General features: G+C 41.7%; 1 protein-coding gene across 5 annotated transcripts in view; it reads left to right on the top strand.

Annotated features, from left to right (window-relative positions):
• The window catches only part of ALPK1 (alpha kinase 1), a 55,362-nt gene that overhangs the window by 17,693 nt on the left and 18,465 nt on the right, over positions 1–19,204 (top strand). For all 5 annotated transcript variants that reach the window (XM_081876677.1, XM_081876676.1, XM_081876678.1 and 2 more), the window contains 2 exons: positions 2,886–3,119; positions 6,881–7,035. In XM_081876677.1, coding sequence (XP_081732803.1) covers positions 2,999–3,119; positions 6,881–7,035 — 276 coding nt within the window. In that variant the 5' untranslated portion in view covers positions 2,886–2,998. Of the gene's footprint in view, positions 1–2,885; positions 3,120–6,880; positions 7,036–19,204 lie in introns of those variants that run through there.

Genomic DNA, 19,204 nt, shown 5'->3' with positions numbered 1-19,204 from the left:
AAGCTTGTATCACTCTTGAAGTTACTCCTGATTGAAGCCAGGGCCAGAGTATGGACAGATCAGAATGGGGAAATTCTGTATGCCTCATTGTATCATAGAGTTGGAAGCGATCCCAATGGCCATCTAGTCCAATGCAGGAATATTTTGCCCAATGTGGGGCTCAAACCCACGACCCTGAGATTAAGAGTCTCATGCTCTACTGACTGAGCTATCCCATCAGTTTGAATTACTTACATATAGTGGTGTTTGTGAAAGTGATTCTTCTCCACTGACCCCAATCTTTTACTTGTTTGGAGACTTTAGAGAAGAAGGGAATACGCACACAACCCCAAAAAGGGAAATAAGAAAACCCCTTAATGTTAGTCATGAGCCTTGTGCTTCCAGATGTTGCAGTTTCCCAAGTAATTTAAACATCACTCCCTCCCCTCTCAGCTTTGCAAAAGGTTCCTTACACGACTAAAAGATTTGTATAATCACCAGAGCCTCCATTCATGGGCCACCATAATTTTCCACCCAAAGAAAGGGGAAGTTTCAGTGTAGCACTTAAAATAATTAAAAATGTTTATTTGAAAGTCAAAACAGCCCTGGCCCTAAATAATGATTTGCTTTTCTCAATTGACTGCGCTAAGTCCCCACCGGACACTCCTGGGACGATCTTTATTTGTTCCCTGTTGGGATTAATCCATAAATGCAGTCTCCACGTGGAGCTCCTTGGGTCTTTGTTTCTTCCTCCTCATTGGTCTCTCTGGAATTGTAGCATAGCCTAAAGATCAAAATGAGGATGAGGTTTATTTATTTATTTTTGCCTTGAGAGCGAAAAGGGCTTAGCGGTTTTAATTGGTTTTTCAGAATTTTATACGGTGAATATGGCTCCGATATTGCACCCAGTTTTTAAAGAAAGTAACGTTAAGAGTTGCCAGATGAGTAATGCTGCGTGATTTTTTGTTTTGTTTTGTTTTTTGCAGCAAGAACAACAAAGAGTCTCGTGGGCACCTTAAAGGCTAACACAGTCTTTTGTAGGCCAGAATCCACTTCCTCAGGTGCATGAACCGTAACAGAGGAAAACACTTCCTGCATCTGATGAAGTGGGTCCTTGTTCGCAAAAGCTTATGACACGATAAACTTGTTATCCTTCAAGCTGCCACTACTTGTTGTTTGATAAAATTGTGAAGATCACCTATGTAAATAGGGATTCTCACTGGTTTGTAATGATTAACTGATGCTGGAAGCAGTCCTCTAAAATGGAATGCGGAAGCTGTACAATGTTACAGCCTGAGGCTGCATTCACACAGCAGTTTATTCTGTTTCCAATATTCCAATGTTAATTTCTGCATTATATTTGGGCATCAAATCCACTTCCAGAAATGTAGCAGAAGTTTAGTGCTCATTTCTGTGCTTATTGCTTCCAGAAACAATCCATTTGCAACCCCATTAAACCAGAAAATTGTGGCAGTAAAGTGACAAAATTTGGGGCAGTATACCAGAAGATATACTGAAGACTAAACGACTAAACAACAACAACAACAACAACAACAACCAGAAGATAGTTGTTTCCTGCCATTTTCATGGGTGATGCATCATGTGCGAAAGGCTTGGGGCAGCAGTGGCATCGTCCAGTGATATCTGTTGTTGCATCGCACTGCATCCATCGGTGTGAATGAAATTCAGCGTGACATTGGTAAAGCACACACACACACACACACACACACATACACACACAGAGAGTTCCATGACACAACTAGTACCACAGTGTGAAGGGAACATTAAAAAACAGAAACACTACCATTATAATTAGGAATACTTGTTCCCCCCATGTCTAAATGCACTCCATGTCTCCTTCATTAAACTTTGGAGTCTTTTTTCCTTGTGGATCCTTCATTGTTCTAACTCAAATGCTTTTGCAGGATAGTGTACATCTTTCGCATTGATCGGCAAGTGGCTACAATTCAGTTTGCATCTTTCATGTTAGCTGACACAGTTTACATATGCCAGGCCTGAGTCACACAAACCTTTTAACACGGTGAGTGGTGGGTACTGAATCTCTGACAAGGGAACCATCCGATTACATCACCAGGCACCCACAGAAACCACCTTATTTGCAAACAGGCGTTTTCTTTCTGGGAGCAACTAACATGGAATTGAGCACTAAACTTGCACTCTAACCTACTAAAGTTCCAAGTGAGGCTTTTACATCCTGTGAAAGCTCAAGCATCATGTGGAAATTTAACAGGGAAAAGTCGTGAAAAGTGCCATTTGAATGCAGCCTGAGGTTCACCAGAATTTTCCAGACAATTGGGGGGAGAATTAGATATCGGGGTGTTGTTTCCCCTGCTTTCTGTTTTTCATAATTCTTTTGTTTTGCCCCCATACAGCAGCATAGCAGGGAAAACGGAATGGTGTCTTTTTGTTGACTGGGAAGTTAGCAGGGGATTGCCGCTCCCCATCCACCATGTTGTGCATACAATTATCCGAGCACTTGTTCCCAAAGTGCTTCCTACCGTCTCCAGAAAGAGTATGTGATGTAACTCAGCTAGCATTTCTAGAAATCACGGTGATTCGCTGCAGAGCAAGGTTAAAAGGTCTTGAAAACATGAGGGTTCCAGCATAAAGCACTTGACTGCATGGAACCAACATGTGTGCAAATGGATTCTATGTGTGCGCATGTGGCTGGCCACTTCACTGTTTGGGGCTTTTTACAGGGGTATTGAAAAGCAACCTCCTCTCTCCATGCTGTGGTACACGGACCCCAGAGTAATTTCACACCCTTCCCTAATAAAGTCCCCTGAGACTGTCATGTACTTCCCCTATTATCCCTCCCTGCTTGAGCCTTGCCGATAATTGATGATGCTTTAGTTAATCATCCTTCCCCTTCTTTTGTTCACCAGGTATCTCGGCCTAGAAAGGATCCTTTTCATTTAGAATTTGTGTCTTCTCCTCGGTAATTGATCGCCATACACCCAAAGACGCGCACACCCCACCCAATTTTCAAGCGAGCAGCATGGATAATCAAAGAAGGATGGCCGCTCTGTTGCAGGAATGCAAACAGATGCTGGATCAGATCTCACCAGAGGTGCAGGACCAGTCTAAGAGAGACGAAAGCAGGCATCAGCAGTACAGAGGTGAGATCCCAGAGACAAATTCTGGGTGCAAAACAGCCAACTGCCCTAAACTTCCACCCCATCCCCGGCCTGCCCTATTTAACCCCCCCCCCAATCTCCTAGCAGATAAGTGTCAAAAGATTACTGGATTTCTAGGACATGAATGGGATGTGAGCTAGGAGGCAGGCAGGGAAGGAAGCCCACTTTGTACCAGTGAATTGCTGTCAGTTCTCATTTAAAGCTTCAGTAAACATGAGGCTATAAGGAGCGGTTTTCGTTTAAGAAAAACAATGCTTCCAAAGTTTGGCGATGCACATAAATTTCAATTATAAAAAAGGGGGAGGGGAAATAATGCAACTTCTGAATGGCGGCTGTTTGCTGTCCGTTCACTGAGAGTATATCCCCTTCATTAAAGCATTTGACCGTTTCCCCTAATGCAACTCCCTACATTTGAATTCCCAGATATTTTTCTCTCTGTATAAAAGTTCATCATCTACAAAAGTGTTTTGAAAATAAAAATGGTTCAGGGTGTTAGAGGAACATTTGCAGGCAACGGATACTTTGAAGAGCGGTACATAAATACCAGTGACACATTGAAAGAGTTTTTGTTTTATTGAATATGATATGAAAAATAAACCATTTATTGAAGAAACCATTTATTGAAATAGGAAGATGATCTATTAGGTCATCTGATGAAGCAAACTCTTGCCTGTGCATAGTTGTTCCATGATCCATTTGTTAGTCTATTATTATTATTATTATTATTATTATTATTATTATTATTATTCCCATTTGACTAGGTTGCCTCAGCCACACTGGGTGGCTTCCAACAAATTGAAAACATTAAGCACAGTAAGACATCAAACATTAAGAACTTCCTTATACAAGGCTGCCTTCAGATGTCTTCTAAAGGTTATATAGTTGCTCATCTCTTTGACATCTGATGGGAAGGCGTTCCACAGGGAGAGTGCCACTACTGAGAAGGCCCTCTGCCCAGTTCCCTGTAACCTCACTTCGTGCAGTGAAGGAACCCCAGAAGGGCCTCAGTGCTGGGCTTCAGTGTCCAGGCTGAACGGTGGGGATGGAGATGCTCCTTAAGGTGCCACAAGACTTGTTATTGTGCAGAAGCCTCTTTATGGGGTTTTTCCTGCAGCAGATTACCATGGCTAGCTCTTCCAAAAGTAATTACTCCGGATAAAGCTACCACAAGATGTGCCTTTATTCCAAAATAACACCCATTCTGTTCAATGGGGCTTGCTCTTTAGGAAGTCTACTTAAAAATACTAAACAGTTGCAGTACTTTTGCAAAAAGCTTTGCCAGTTCAGAGCCTAATCTTGTACTTCCATAAATTCTGACTTTGTACATTACCTAACAGTTAAGTTGTCACTGTTGAAATCCTTTTGACCATACTTCCTCCTTCCATCCTTTTACTGCCATACTAGGGTCTTGGGTGCTTCCACACAGATACTTAGTGTGGACTCGGTGCTGCTCTGGCAAACACATTTTGCAGCATTCAAATAACCTAGTCCTCATCAAAATGCCAACCCATTTGCCTACAGCCTTCATTTAATCTGGATCTATAATTTCTGCAGAAGCTTTGGGGTTTTTTTAAAATTTATATTATTTTTCCTGGAAACAGTCCATCTGAACTAACTGAAGGGGGGAATATGGGATGGCATTTTGATAAGGACAGCATAGTGGGGACATTGTGTAAAACTGACTTAAACATTCAGCACCGAGTGCAGAATAAGCTGCTGCGAGAAGTGGCCCTCTGTTAAGCAGACTATTTTTTAAATAGATAAATCTGAATTTTGTTTGCTTGTTTGTTAACACACACACACACACACACACAGGATTTTCCTTTTTGACAGACAAATCATGTGACTCCACCTAGTTCTGCTGTTTCAATAGTATCAGCTACTTTGCCCGAGTGAATCCATCATGATGACATTTGGGGAAATTTAAATCCACCTCATGCAGGGCCTGTTCGGTTTGTGTACAGTTTTCTGTTTCCTTTGGCTGTGATGATAGTTGTCTGTAGCTCTTTGGCATTTGGGAATATAGGCTATGTGTAAAGGGCTGGTGTATTTTTTTCTTGTAAGGTTTCCTTTCATTTCATCCCACAAAAGGCACTTTTGTTTCCTTGTCAGAAATTCCTTTCAGCTTTATTATCACTCTTTAGAATGGGCTATTGAACTTCTAATCAGGTAGTTCTTTCTTCTTCGGTTTCCCTTATTAAATGCTGGAGAGTATGATAAATAATCGGCTTAGTTACAGATAAGGTACATCAGTGCCCTTTTAATCACTACATTAGACATGGCCCTTCAGGTAAACTACTTCAAGCAGCAAAGGAACCAAGGCTCAGAGATTCCCTAGGACCTACTTCCCTTAGATTTTCGTTTTTGTATTAGCTATCCACTTTGAGTCTGAGAGGCAATGATATGAATAATGTCACAAAGTGCGTATGATTGTTCCATTTGATTATATCCCTGCAGGTTAGTTAAATGCTCCAATTGCAGGTGTCTTCTTCCCTAACAGGTAGTTTTTTATATATATAAATAAATCCTGCCATGATCACATATTGCTTATAAGACGTGTGGCATCATTTATGTCAGCAGTTTGAACTAATTATCTGAACTCAAAGCCTGAAGCTTGTTATCATTATTATTATTATTTATTAAATGCCTATACTGCCCTTCACCTGAAGATCACAGAGCGGTTTACAATAAAAATACAAAAATACACACCATAGTAACAAACACAAACAATAACATTCCCCACACATCATTTCATTTATTATTATTACTATTGCTTCCCTAGATACTACTTCTTTCTATCCAGGATGGAGATGAATAGTGGAAACGGGGGCAGGGATTTAGAAATGAACTCGTCCAGCTTGGTTTGCCTTAGCTCTTCATGTCTCATGGATTTCCAGACTGGCTGACTTCACACCAATCTGCCAAATCTCATTCACCATCCTTTTCCTTGTTGTTGTTTAGTTGTTTAGTCATGTCCGACTCTTCATGACCCCATGGACCAGAGCACGCCAGGCACTCCTGTCTTCCACTGCCTCCCTCAGTTTGGTCAAACTCATGTTCGTAGCTTCGAGAACACTGTCCAACCATCTCGTCCTCTGTTGTCCCCTTCTCCTTGTATCCTTTTCCTAAGTTTCTGCAAAAGACAATTCTGAGGAAGAGTGCTGTTTCTTAAACTTCTCCTAACTCATTGATCGGGAATATTAAGAAACTACAGACCTAAGCCAAAGGCTTTATTCAAAGACCCTTCATTCTGGGTTGGACTAAAATTCCATTCAGTATTCTGTTTCCAGCAAGTCAGACGTGACAGCAATAGCTTTCCCCTGTTACATGTCTCCAGCATCTGGTATTTAAAGGTATATTGCCTCTGGACTCGGAAGACTGAGTTAGCTATCAAGTTGCACATTAAGGGCTCCAAACTCTCATTTTCGCACTGTGGAGGAATCCATTTCCTCTGCTCCTTTCTGCCTCCTTTTCTCCTCTCACACCTACAAAGCAACAACAGTCTTTCACTTCCTTGATAAAATCCCTTCTCTTAATGACAGACAGCTCTAGTTTACCTGCAGGGCAGAGCACGGGAGGTCACCTGATGACAGGCAACCTCTCATTATTACTCTGCGGCTGGGAGAAGTGACAGCTTGCAGCCGCTGAGAGGCAAAAACGGTGGAGGGAATGCTTTCAGCAGGTCAGGTACCACCTCCTAACCTTCGCGGCTGAATCACTTACCTGCACTTTGACCTTTTCAGCTTTGCTCCCTGATGATCTGAGGACCCTCATCGAAGAGGCAAAGGAAATGAAGTGGCCCTTCGTGCCAGAAAAGTGGCAATACAAACAAGCCGTAGACCTCGAAGACAAAACAAACCTGAAAGATGTGATCAATGCAAGGCTGCATGAGTTACTGGTATGAAGTATATGACACCTGCCTTTGAAACCTGAATTCACAGCACTTAGATGTACAGTGGCCTAACAGATGGTAGCCTTCCTTTTATATAGGTGACCCTCATCCTTCACTGCTGTTTCTGCTAGGTGACAGTTGTCATCCTGACTCCATTTAATTCAGTGGCCGCGTTCTTACTCTTATCAGTTGTGTTGGGGTTAATGCCTTGATTTTGTTTACATATTACAAGATATGCACCCTGGACCAGAAGGCAGTGTATTCTCTGATGTAGACATGGAGATCTTGCACAAGGGAGCTTCCCCCAGTGACTGAAGAAGCCCACTCATTCAGGAGCTTCATGTGTTCTTTGGAACAAATACAAATGTGTGCAATTACAGATACAAAGGCTCCTGCCAACCTAGCAATTCGAAAGCACGTCAAAGTGCAAGTAGATAAATAGGTACCACTCCGGCGGGAAGGTAAATGGCGTTTCCGTGCGCTGCTCTGGTTCGCCAGAAGCAGCTTAGTCATGCTGGCCACATGACCCGGAAGCTGTACGCTGGCTCCCTCGGCCAATAAAGCGAGATGAGCGCCGCAACCCCAGAGTCGGCCACGACTGGACCTAATGGTCAGGGGTCCCTTTACCTTTACCTAAAATTGTATTTAATTTTGTTTATCCTGAATCAATTGTATTGGACTACCCTATGATTCCAGTGTTTTGAGGAACAGAGAGTAACTTCTCCCTATTTATTCTGTCCTCTCCCTGTCCCCCATTCCTGACTGCATACACGTTTCTTACGTACATTGGAGCATAAGGAAAGTCTCTTGGATCAGGCCAGTGGTCCATTTGGTCCACCATCCTCTTCTCACAGTGGCCAACCAGATGCAGGACTTGAGCATAAGAACACCTGTGGTTTCCAGTAACTGGCATTCAGCAGCATTACCGCCTTCAGCCGTAGCATTACCGCCTTCAGGGAGTATATATGCATCAGGTTAACAGCCACTGATAGCCTCACCCGCCATGAATTTGTCTAATCCTCTATTAAAGCCATCCAAGTTGGGGGCCATCACTGCCTCTAATGGGAATAAAATCCATAGTTTATTCTGTCTTTCCTGAATCTTCCAACATTAAGCTTCACTGTATTGCCCCGAGTTCTGGTACAATGAGAGAGGGAGAAAAACTTTCCTCTTCTTCACACAACACATAGCTAAACTATGGAACTCACTCTGCCTGGCTTTCAATTTGAACTTAGCCTGATCTTTTTTTTTTCCGTTCCTTCCTTCCCCCCCCTCCCCTTTTTATGAAGATTACCTGCTCTGGGATCCCACAGCTAATTCTCCCCTGGTCTCCTCGCTGGCCCAAATAGGACTAATTTAACCAGCTAGCCCTGGTGATCATCTAATGTTTATTGGATGGATTTCCCCCCTAAATTGATTTTTGAATTCTGAATTTATTGTTATTCATGGTTTATACTGTATTTTATGCTGTTTTTTGTTGCATCAATTAAGTGTTTTAAATTTGTTGTTAGCCGCCCTGAGCCCAGTTTTCTGAACCAGGAAGGGTGGGGTATAAATAAAAAAATATTTGTTTTTTTTATTATAGGAGGCAGTGACAGCCACCAGCATAAATACCAGTTGCAGGAAAGCACAAGAGGAGAGAGGGCTCTTGTGCTCGAATCCTGCTTATGGGTTTCCCGCAGGCATCTGGTTGGCCTCTGTGAGAACAGGATGCTAGACTAGATGAGCTATTGGCCTGATCCAGCAAGCAATTCCTAAACCTGCGTAGGCCAGAGCTCCAACAACCACTGGAAATTCGCTGCAGCACAATTGCTGTGTTTGCAGAGAGGGTTAAGTGAGGGAGGGACCTGTTGGTTGCAACCAGGTGCTATTTGTATCTGGGTGCAAGATAGGATAAGGAGTTGCCTCCTTAAATCACTGTTTCCCTCTCCTTCTGTAAGTGAATGGTTTAACTTGCGTGGAGCACCTTACATGCCCCTTGGTAAAAGTGGGAGGGTTTTGTTGTTGCCCTTGCTTTACAAATCCCTAGTGCTAAGTGGAGTTTTATTGTGATTCTGAGTTTGTTTTGCTGTGTTTTCTTCCTCCCTGTCCCCTCCTTTCCCTTTCCCTTTTTGGTGTGTGGCCTCAGATGGAAATTTATGGCGGTGGCTGACCCCGTTTTACAATGCTTACAAAGCCCTCGGACTCAAGAGCATTTGTCTGCTCTCTCCCAGGATAAACACCTGCAGCCAACTCCCTGAGAAACCTGGATAGATGGGAGATTAATGTGACTGTAATAGTGGAACAGTGTTTGCCCACATTATCCCCTCACCCCAGGTAGATGGGCCTTTTCTGAGATGATACCAATTATTTATTGCCGAAACATCTGTTGATAACTGCAGCTGCCCCGGCGAAACAAAGCATATCATGGGGTCACAGACTATAGGGCCCTACAATCCTGCCTCATGCTCTTTGGAGACTATTCACCAACACACCCCAAAGTACATGGGTTACCGTTGTCTTCAATGTTTCATCGTGCCATAAAAAATACTTTCTAAATGCTGAGCTTGCTTCCCCATGTGCTTTGAACTATTATTTCATTTCCACTGGTAATTTATATTCTAGCACTATTGTACTGTGGGAGAAAAGGGATACTATTTTACTCCCCAATTTAATTGTAGAATGACTGACACTTTGACCCATATTATTAGAATTAGTCAAGAAAGGTTCTTTCCCCCACCCCCTTTCCATTGCTCTCTTTCCCATTTATTTATTCAAAACGAAATTTAAAAAATTCAAGACACAGAAAAAGTTTCTTTAGAACTTTGATTAAGATGTTGAGCGAGGCTGGGGAGGGGGGAAAGTATTAAATTTACAGTTTAATTGCGAAGAATAAAGTTCTGGGCTTCCTCTTTTGATATGATTTGCAGGAGGGAATTAATTTAAATCCCTCCGAAAGAGAAATAAGCCTTTGTTGATATTGTTTGGCGAAAACTTTGACACGTTTCATCTGAGTTTATTCTAAAGTGGCGAGTTTAGAATAAGCTCTCCACTGGAATGAACCAGTGTTTGTAAAGTGATTTGGGATCCTTGAATGAAGTGTTTATTATTCTGGAAGGTCAGATTTTGGGGACCATATTCACAGTGTGTAGTATCCTACTTCTTGAGTAGCTCCACTGATCTCAAAGTGTCTCTATGAGAGCACTTGGGTCTCCAGTCTGAAAGTTTGACTTAGCCTTGCATTGTTAGTAGCGATGCTTTGTTTGCAGACCATTGCTCTGTTGAGTATGCAAAACAACCATTGCTGCTTACATCATCCTTTTAAACAGTTCAGCTTTGCATGGGCTGCAGAATCCTATTGTACAAGAGGAATGCTCATAAAAGACATGGGGGCAATGGGGGTGGGTGGAGAGGGGCATGGAGGAAATCCCATATCTGCTAAATTTAATGAGAAACTCAGGGTGGTAGTCAACTGTTTTACTCGGAGTAGACCCATTGAATTTAATTGGCCCAACTTAGGCAAAGTCCTTCATTTCAATGGGATTTCTCTGAGCAGCTTAGTTGACAACCACCCTCACTAATTAACACATCAATGTAAAACGTGCATCCTAAAATGTTTTCCCTCTTGACAGTGATTTTCATTATGGAATTCCAGAATAGGAGTTTGATAAAAGAAAGAACTTGACTGTTAATGTTATGCATGAATCTTCATGAATTATTTCTGTGGAACTAAAAGAAAGCAATTCTGATGAATTGTCACCTGTCTATTCAAAGGACTACCTTAGGGCTCTTTCAGGTGTTACATTTTTGGGGATATCGATTTATGTGGGGTTTTTTAGTTTTTATTCTTATTTTTTGCTTTTGTCCTGCTGTTTCACTTCTTAGGTCTAAATTAAAAATAGTGCAAACAATTAAAAACTGTGACAAAACTGAAAGCAGCAACAGATTAGTGTGTGTGTTGTAAAAAAAACACATTCAAGGGCAGCAGATATCACACAGAGGTGATTTGCCAAAGTCTTGCTAAACCAAAACTGTTGTTTCATAAAAATTATACACCTCTTGATAATTTGTTTTAAAAAAATCTCTCCAAGTGGTTTGCATTTTTTAAAAAAAAACAATAAGAAAAATTAGCAGTAATAAAACTTTCAAAAAGTTAAAATAACAATAGACTAAAAACAAATTGAAACTTTTCATGTGAGGTGGGAAAACTAAATCTGCATAGGATGGGATTTGCTGAGCCTGGAGGTAGGGATTGATGCCAATTTGGGTGGCTTTAAAAAGAGGATTTGATTGATTTTGATTGATGATTGGATTGGATTGGATTGGATTGGATTTGTATGCTGTCCTTCACTCAAAGATCACAGGGCAGTCCTGAATGTAAAAATACAAAATATGAACACAAAATACATAATAAAAACAAGTACAAGAACAAAAACAAACCAATAACTCCCTTCCAACAAACACATGGAAGATAAGGCTACCAATGCCCACTAGGCATGATGACTAAATGTTACCCCAGTATCAGAAGCAACATGCCTCTGAATACCAGTTCCTGGGGAACAACAGTAGAAGATTGCAGCTTTTTCCACTTGTGGGCTTCCAAAAGGCATCTGGTCCTTCTTCTGTCCCCATTTTTTTTAAATCAAGGGATAAGCAGTTACCCCTCCAATTGCAAATCATCTCAGCTCTTCTTCCAACAAACAGTGAACGTTTAAAAACAAAAACCTGTGTCTCTTTCTCCTTCCTGGCTGAGCCAAGGAAAATGAGGGTCGAAAACACTTCAGCTTCCACTGGGATTCCAAACAGGACATTTCCAGCTATTTCCCAGCACGAGCTGTGCTCAAAGTAAGCATAAGAAAACTGGGAGACAGAAAGGGCAAGCGGGAAAGCAGCAGAGGTGATAAATAATTATATGTTGATTTGAAATGAACAGCTGGAGATATCTCATCTACTTTTAATAAATGTGCTCTTGCCCGTACGAGTGTCTATTATGGTTTTCCCTAGGTGCCTGACCTTCTCATACATCTGCAGACTGTAAAAAAACACATTCTGACTCCAGCCCATGTGAGGATCTGGTTTTTGGACAAATGGTTGGCACTGCCCTTGGTGCTCATTGGAGCACAGGATTCTGCCTTATGCCAGGTCTGACTATTGGTCCATCTACCTCTGTATAGTCTACACTGATTGGCAGCAGTTCTTCAGAGTGTTGATCTTTCCAGCCCTACCTGGAGATGTCAGGGATTGAACTTGGGACCTTCTGCATGCAGAGCTCTGCTGCTAGGCTTTTTCCCTTCCCCTCATCACCTGTTTCCCCCCCCCCACCTCTGTGGAGGACTCTGGCTGTTGACACTGTCAGTGTCGACTATCTGTTTCGCAAGTGTGTGTGTGTGGTGTCTCTAGTGATGTGAGGTGAGAATATTCTCTGCTAGAAAATTATCCAGAGAATATTCTCCACAAACTGTAAATTCTAATGTAAGAACCAGTTTTACGAATGAATAATGATTTTTTTTTATCCAGTTCTGAAATGGGAGCTACAGAAAACCTGTGTGTGTGTGTGTGTGTGTGTGTGTGTGTGTTATTCATTTAATTTGATGAACATTTGAATTCGTATGTATTTCAACAATATGTAATAGCCTTTTTATTCTATTTTGATGTGACCTTATTCATAGCAATTCTATACTCTTGGCCATATAGTGTGATATATTTTTTTACAGAAAGTAGCTTCAATGCTTTATACACTTAAAGTACCAGGCCTATACAATTATGTGTAATAGCATGTGAGGTGGCCTTGATTTAAACAGTTGAGCAGTTGACATTTCTATATTTTTATTTAGTGCTGATAACTGGTTTTCGCAGTGCCATTCAATGGTACAACATGCCATTTACCAGAGACTGACATACTGAAATATATTACCGTTAGAGCTGTTAGAAGCACAAGATAGCCTATTACTGAATTTACTTGTATCAAAGAATGTGAATTCACTGCATTGCCCCATTGAATAAAAGTATCTGTACAGTTTTTGGTTGCCATCTGAACAAGTTTACCCATGAATAAACATGTATATTAACTAATTATATCATTTTCAATGCATTAAAATGAATATTCTCCTATTTTAAATGAAAATTCTCTAATATTCTCATTAACTGAGAATATTCTCGAGAATTTAATATCACTAGGTGTTTCAACCCAATAAGCAACCTTGTAAGGTACTGCATGTAGTAGCACTCTTTTGCTTGAGCAGATCATATCCTGCAAAGTGATCTACTGTGGTGTATCTTTGTGACCCCCAGGGCATCTTTTATAGTAAAGCCTGAGACCCGCCCCCCCATAACTGTCTATTTGCTCAAGTCATATTCAATGAGCATGATTTTAATTTGTTTCCTGTGATATGTCATGGATGTTTCAGTTGAGATTCCTGCACCGGAATTGGACTAGATTTAACTAGATGACTCTTGGGGTCCCTTCCAACTCTACAATTCTATGATTCTGTGATAATAGCGATCGCTGTACTGTATCTTTAAATGTAACCTTAATGGCCCTAAACTGGACCCTTTCCTCTGCCTGTTTGCAAACAGAAGATACAGTCACCCATCTTTCTGGCAACTAATTTCCCAGGGAGGTGTCTGCTGCTTTCGTGTTGTGGGTTTTTAAAAACCCTCTTTTTCCAACCACCTTTTTTAATATGGCTGTTTTCAGAGAGTTGTGTTAGAAAGCATAGCTTTGCTGGCTGTTAATGGGTAAATCTAACAATTCTTCATTGTTTATTTTAACTGGTTTAAACGCTTTTAAAGTGACGGTTAGCTCAAACAGCCTCAAGCTGCCTATACCTGAAATGACAGCAGATAAGAGCACTGAATAAAAATTCACTTCTATGACTTAGCTGGAAAATGCCCCAGGAGAAATGTAGTGGCTGGAGTGTTGGACTATGATCAGTGAGTCCTTGCTTCAAATTTGTGCACAGTGAAAACTTAATAGATGACCATGGCCAATTACTCATTTTTTTCAGTCTAGCCTACCCTGTAAAGTTGCTGTGATGATAAAAGGGGATGCACAGGCACCACCCTGAGCTCTGGAGGAAGAGCAGGATAAAAACATAATAATGGCATACTCTGCCAATTCTATAATGCAGTGCTTCTCATTATTCTCCTAGTTTTCACAAACTATGAAGCAAGCAAGGCACACTTATCTCTAGACTACATGCTCAGTGGGGGCTTGTATTGCTTGCATTACATTCTCTCTTTTCCTGTGTAGGTGGACTCAAAAATATTGCAGAGGTTTCTACCCCATTTGCTGCATCCATTTAATACATCCCAAGTGCCCTGTACCTGGATGAGTTAGCAATGCCATTCATTCCTAGTCTTAGCAAACCAACAAACCAAAAAACCTCTAGGCTCAATTATTGATGATTTAATTCTTGCTCATTGAAAATTCCTCCACCCTCATCTGCTTCTATCTTCCTAATTTATTCTGCACAAGCAATTTTGTATATTCACATTTTGTCCCGTACCTCAGTGCCAGATGGCTCTGGGAGAGAGTGTTTTCTCCCTTCCTGGGAGCAGCTGCAGTTGTCGGCAAAAACAAGGTATCCTGGCATTGAACCTAAGGCTGAGACCCAAACATTAAGGTGTTTTGCTGGGAGGAACCAGGCCACTAATGCGAGAAACCATGAAAACAGCACACCCGTCCACTCAGGGCATTTTCGCAAAGGCCCTTCAGTAAAGGCTGTTTTGCATTTCCACCCTGAACCCCTATAATTGGTGTATAGAAATCTTCTGCAAATCTAATTCCATCTCCACCTGACTCAGCTTCCCAGCCATGAAGTTCCTTTTGTGCCCCTAAACTCAATTACACATCCTAGGTTGACATTGTAGAAACAGATGTTCAGGCAAAGTGCACATTTATTTCTCTCTCTTGGCATGGATACAGAAATCCCTTAATCACAATTTCCAAATCAGAACCCTTTTCTTTCTTTTATATTTTGGTTATATCTCTGTGTCGCCATAATTTTTTTTTTAATTTTTTTTTGTCCATGAAGTGTCTTCCTCCTGGGGTTGTAGGCTTGATGGGTTGTTGCTGTTTTTTTTTAAAAAAAAAATGTTCAGGAGCTGCAGATGCAACACTGCACATCTGATCAAAAGCTTTTATGTAAGGTGCAGAAAGACATGATGACATTTCAGTGGGACTGCAAAGAAACTGAGGTTGGGCAAGGTCAGAAATAGACTTTTTCCTGTCCCTCAGAAACATAAATTAGCAAAAGAATTGTGAGCTTCTGTGGTATATGGTTAGATACACATTATATCAAATCTAAAGGCAAACAACTGTAATAGGTGGGATGGACCTGTGGCCAAGGTGATGTCTGTTATCCAGAAAGGCAAGGGATATTGCAGATGTTAACCTGTGATGGGAGAAATCTGGAAGTGAATCAGTCAGCGCATTATGAATTGTGTGAGCCATTCGTGGCAGTTCAAAATACAAATTACGCAGAAACTTCCGCTGTGCCTCATCTGCCACTTGAAGGTAATTTTATACATTCTTCATTTTGATATAAGACAGCAAGAGTTACGAGATCATCTTTTCTCAAATTAAATAAGTGCTCTTTTCTCAGTATAGCTTTGCATGTGCACCTCAGGCATGGCAGCCATTCTGTCTTGTTTGACTTACATATGGAGACAGAGAAAGTATTCTTCTGAAGAACCAGGATAACGCACTTTCAGTCACATCATGCTTCTACAGGACATTGCCAGAAAAAGAGGAGAGGAAAGCTTTTCATTGTTCTGCTGAAGGGAGGTGATTCTGGCAGCATGCTTCTGATATGCAATCCCTCTCAGAAATGTTGGCATCTTAACAACACTTCAAACATGTTTTGCAGGGTCTTAGACCTGCAAAACTGATTGACCAGAGACTATAATAGGACAGAAGACATCAATGTCTGGACCCACAAGCAGTAACAGCTCCAGTTGGTTGCTTCACTGCTGCTTACTGGGAGGGGCAAGGTGGACGCAGTGCAAACACACTGGCAAAGCCTCTCCAGTGCTCCTGACAGTGTGTTTGCACCACACCAACTACACCACTGTCTGTCCTCTTTCCCCACTTCCCTTCTAGTAAGCAACAACAAACCAGAGGTAAGGTGTGCATGACATCCTACCACACTGTCTGCTCCTGCTCTGTATCCATCATATGTGTATATTAGGAGGGGAATGTCTGTTGCCTCTTCTAGCCTTTATGTGTGAAGTCTTTTTGTATGAAGTCTTTTTACCCTGGAATTGCTGTCACAGAACTTGACCTACTTTCATTTTATGCTTTTATGGGAAGGAGGTTTTGGTCTACATTTTCCATTAATATGGCAGCATTTTTGTGGACTAGGAACTGTTGTGTGTCTTGGGAGCCAAGGAAAAAGTCAGGTATGATTTCTCAGAGGGGGCGAGAACAGGGTTATAACTTCAAACAATTGACACCGAGCAAAATGTATTGGTGTGTTAACACAGCACGCCATCTTCGGGGAAAGAAAAAGCAGCTGATATTCTCACCCTGTCTTGACTTTTCCTCATTTTGTGTCCATTTGGTTTTGGAGAGGGACGCAAGAGGTTTCGGCATTGAGCGGAGAGTTAAATTATGCAGCTGCCCGGCCCTCCAGAATGGGATACTTGGTTTAGATTTTTCACAATGCTATTGAAGTGCTTATTTTCCTCCTGAAGAGACACAAACAGATGCAAACTTCTGTAAACACTTTAGAAATGAATTCAGTGAGTTTGGCCTCTCAGCGGTGCTCAATAGCTGACAGAAAAATGTCTAATTAGTGCAAGTGGAAATAATAGGGCCACTTGGATTCCTTCCATCCTCCTCCAAGTCTACTTTTCCGAGGAACTCAAAGGCTCTTTTGTTTGGTAGGTCACCCTCTCTCATGCTTTTGTGTTCCAATCTCTTAAGGGAAGGAGGAGAAGAAGCAGAAAGAAAAAAATGCATTAGGCAATGGCTCAGTGCTTAAATATACGGTAGACTCCGGAGCATTGAGAAAAATGTGTCTCTGGCAGTGTTCGTTTTCAGGTGCTTAAAGACAGGGATCCCTCCATTGTCAAGAGGCACATGCACACAGAGAAATGGGAATCCCTTTCAAGTGTCATTCTTTGCAAAAGCATGCCTCCTTGCAAATAAATTTATTTCCACCAGTTTTTGAAGCATAAGTCAGCCCGTGAATACTTGTTCACAACTGGTCTTGTGAGGTAAACAAATATCAGGCATTCCTGTTCAAGTTGTTCACACTATGGCTATTCCAGTTTCTTCAAGATGCATAGTCTATGATTTGAAACAAGCGACAGGGTGTAAATATTTTTCTCTGACAGGCTAACATCACCGACCTATCCCTAATCTTGGAGGTGATTGTCACAACAAATGTCCTCACATTTATTGAGTCATTCATGAGAGTCTCTCTTCTGGGGGCGGGAGGGAATGTGAGCTGTTGCTCTGCCACCAGGCCTGTGATTTGGATGGAGAGGGTGCTACATTCAGTCCCTGAAATCTTCAATTTAAAGGTTTTCCGGTAGCAAAACTTCATGCTAGGCAAACCAAGTCAGTGTCAGCACACTAGTGAGCAAGATGGTCTATTTATCCGACAAGATAAAAGGCAGCTTATACCATTATCAAGTTTACCTGACTCTTCCTGTAACTTCCAAATAGGACTATAGTCCTTAGCCAAAACCACGCTCATTCACAGGAACCCGGCATGTTAAGCAATGATTCAGATACCTGTATGCCTTGTATGTGATCTCCTACCTGCTTACCCAAAGTAAAGATCAAGCAATTAGTTGCCAGAAGTTGATTTTTACATGTGATTAGTTCATCACATGGCTGGAGCTACCTCCAAATTCTTTGAACAATGTCTCCCAGTGTGTGATGCTGGTTTCCCCGGGGACTTTATAGAAAGTTGCCAGTGGAGACCTTTGTTTTGATGGGCCTGAAGGCAAAGTACCCTTTTGATGTTCATAGTACCAGGTGTAAATTACAAATTGACAATGAGTATTTCTTCCCAGTTCTTTCTCTTTGGTATTAGCTTGTTTGTTTTTATCATCTTTGGTGTTGAGAGGAGTTTCCCCTGCTTATGCAATTTAAGGCAGAGTAAGATTTGAAAGTTCTTTCATTTATTACAAAACAAAATACACACTGTCAAAAATCAAGACCAGATGAAGCTGATTTCACATTATGTATTTCATGTTACATCGTTTTTACAAATGCACAACCCGTTTGTAAAAATGATATGTTAATGGTAGACATTACTGGCCAAAAGTAGGTGTTGCTTGAGCATCAAGGCCAGGAATTGGGAATTGAATACTTTAGATTCTCCCAGTTTTTTTATACAAGAATTCAGTATTTAACCTTGCAACATCTTTAGAAGTGTTGCCTAGCCTTCAGCACTGTCGGTTGAAAGTTCTCAATGGACAGCTCCTTGCTCTGCCTGGTTATACTAGATCATTGCTGGTCTGAAGGCTAATTCACACTTTACATGGCAAGAGTGAATACTGCCATGGATAGTTAGAGCACAATATAATAATAATAATAATAATAATAATAATAATAATAATAATAATAATTTATTTATACCCCGCCCATCTGGCTGGGCTTCCCCAGCCACTCTGGGCGGCTTCCAAAAGAATACTAAAATACATCAAACATTAAAAGCTTCCCTAAACAGGGCTGCCTTCAGATGTCTTCTAAAAGCCTGGTAGTTGTTGTTCTCTTTGACATCTGGTGGGAGGGTGTTCCACAGGGAAGGCGCCACTACTGAGAAGGCCCTCCGCCTGGTTCCCTGTAACTTGGCTTCTCACAGCGAGGGAACCGCCAGAAGGCCCTGGGCACTGGACCTCAGTGTCCGGGTAGAACGATGGGGGTGGAGACGCTCCTTCAGATATACTGGACCAAGGCCGTTCAGGGCTTTAAAGGTCAGCACCAACACTTTGAATTGTGCTCGGAAACGTACTGGGAGCCAATGTAGGTCTTTCAAGACCGGTGTTATGTGGTCTCTGCGGCCGCTCCCAGTCACCAGTCTAGCTGCCACATTCTGGACTAGTTGTAGTTTCCAGGTCACTTTCAAAGGTAGCCCCACGTAGAGCGCATTGCAGATAGAGTCTCAGCCTGTGTACCAGATGGAGCTGGTAAACAGCTGCCCTGGACACAGATTTGACCTGTGCCTCCATGGACAGC

The sequence above is a fragment of the Podarcis erhardii genome, assembly GCF_964252035.2.
Source record: "Podarcis erhardii genome assembly, chromosome: 9".
NCBI lineage: Eukaryota > Metazoa > Chordata > Lepidosauria > Squamata > Lacertidae > Podarcis > Podarcis erhardii.
The sequence above is the reverse complement of the archived record's forward strand: the minus strand, read 5'-3'. Positions and strand labels throughout refer to the sequence as shown.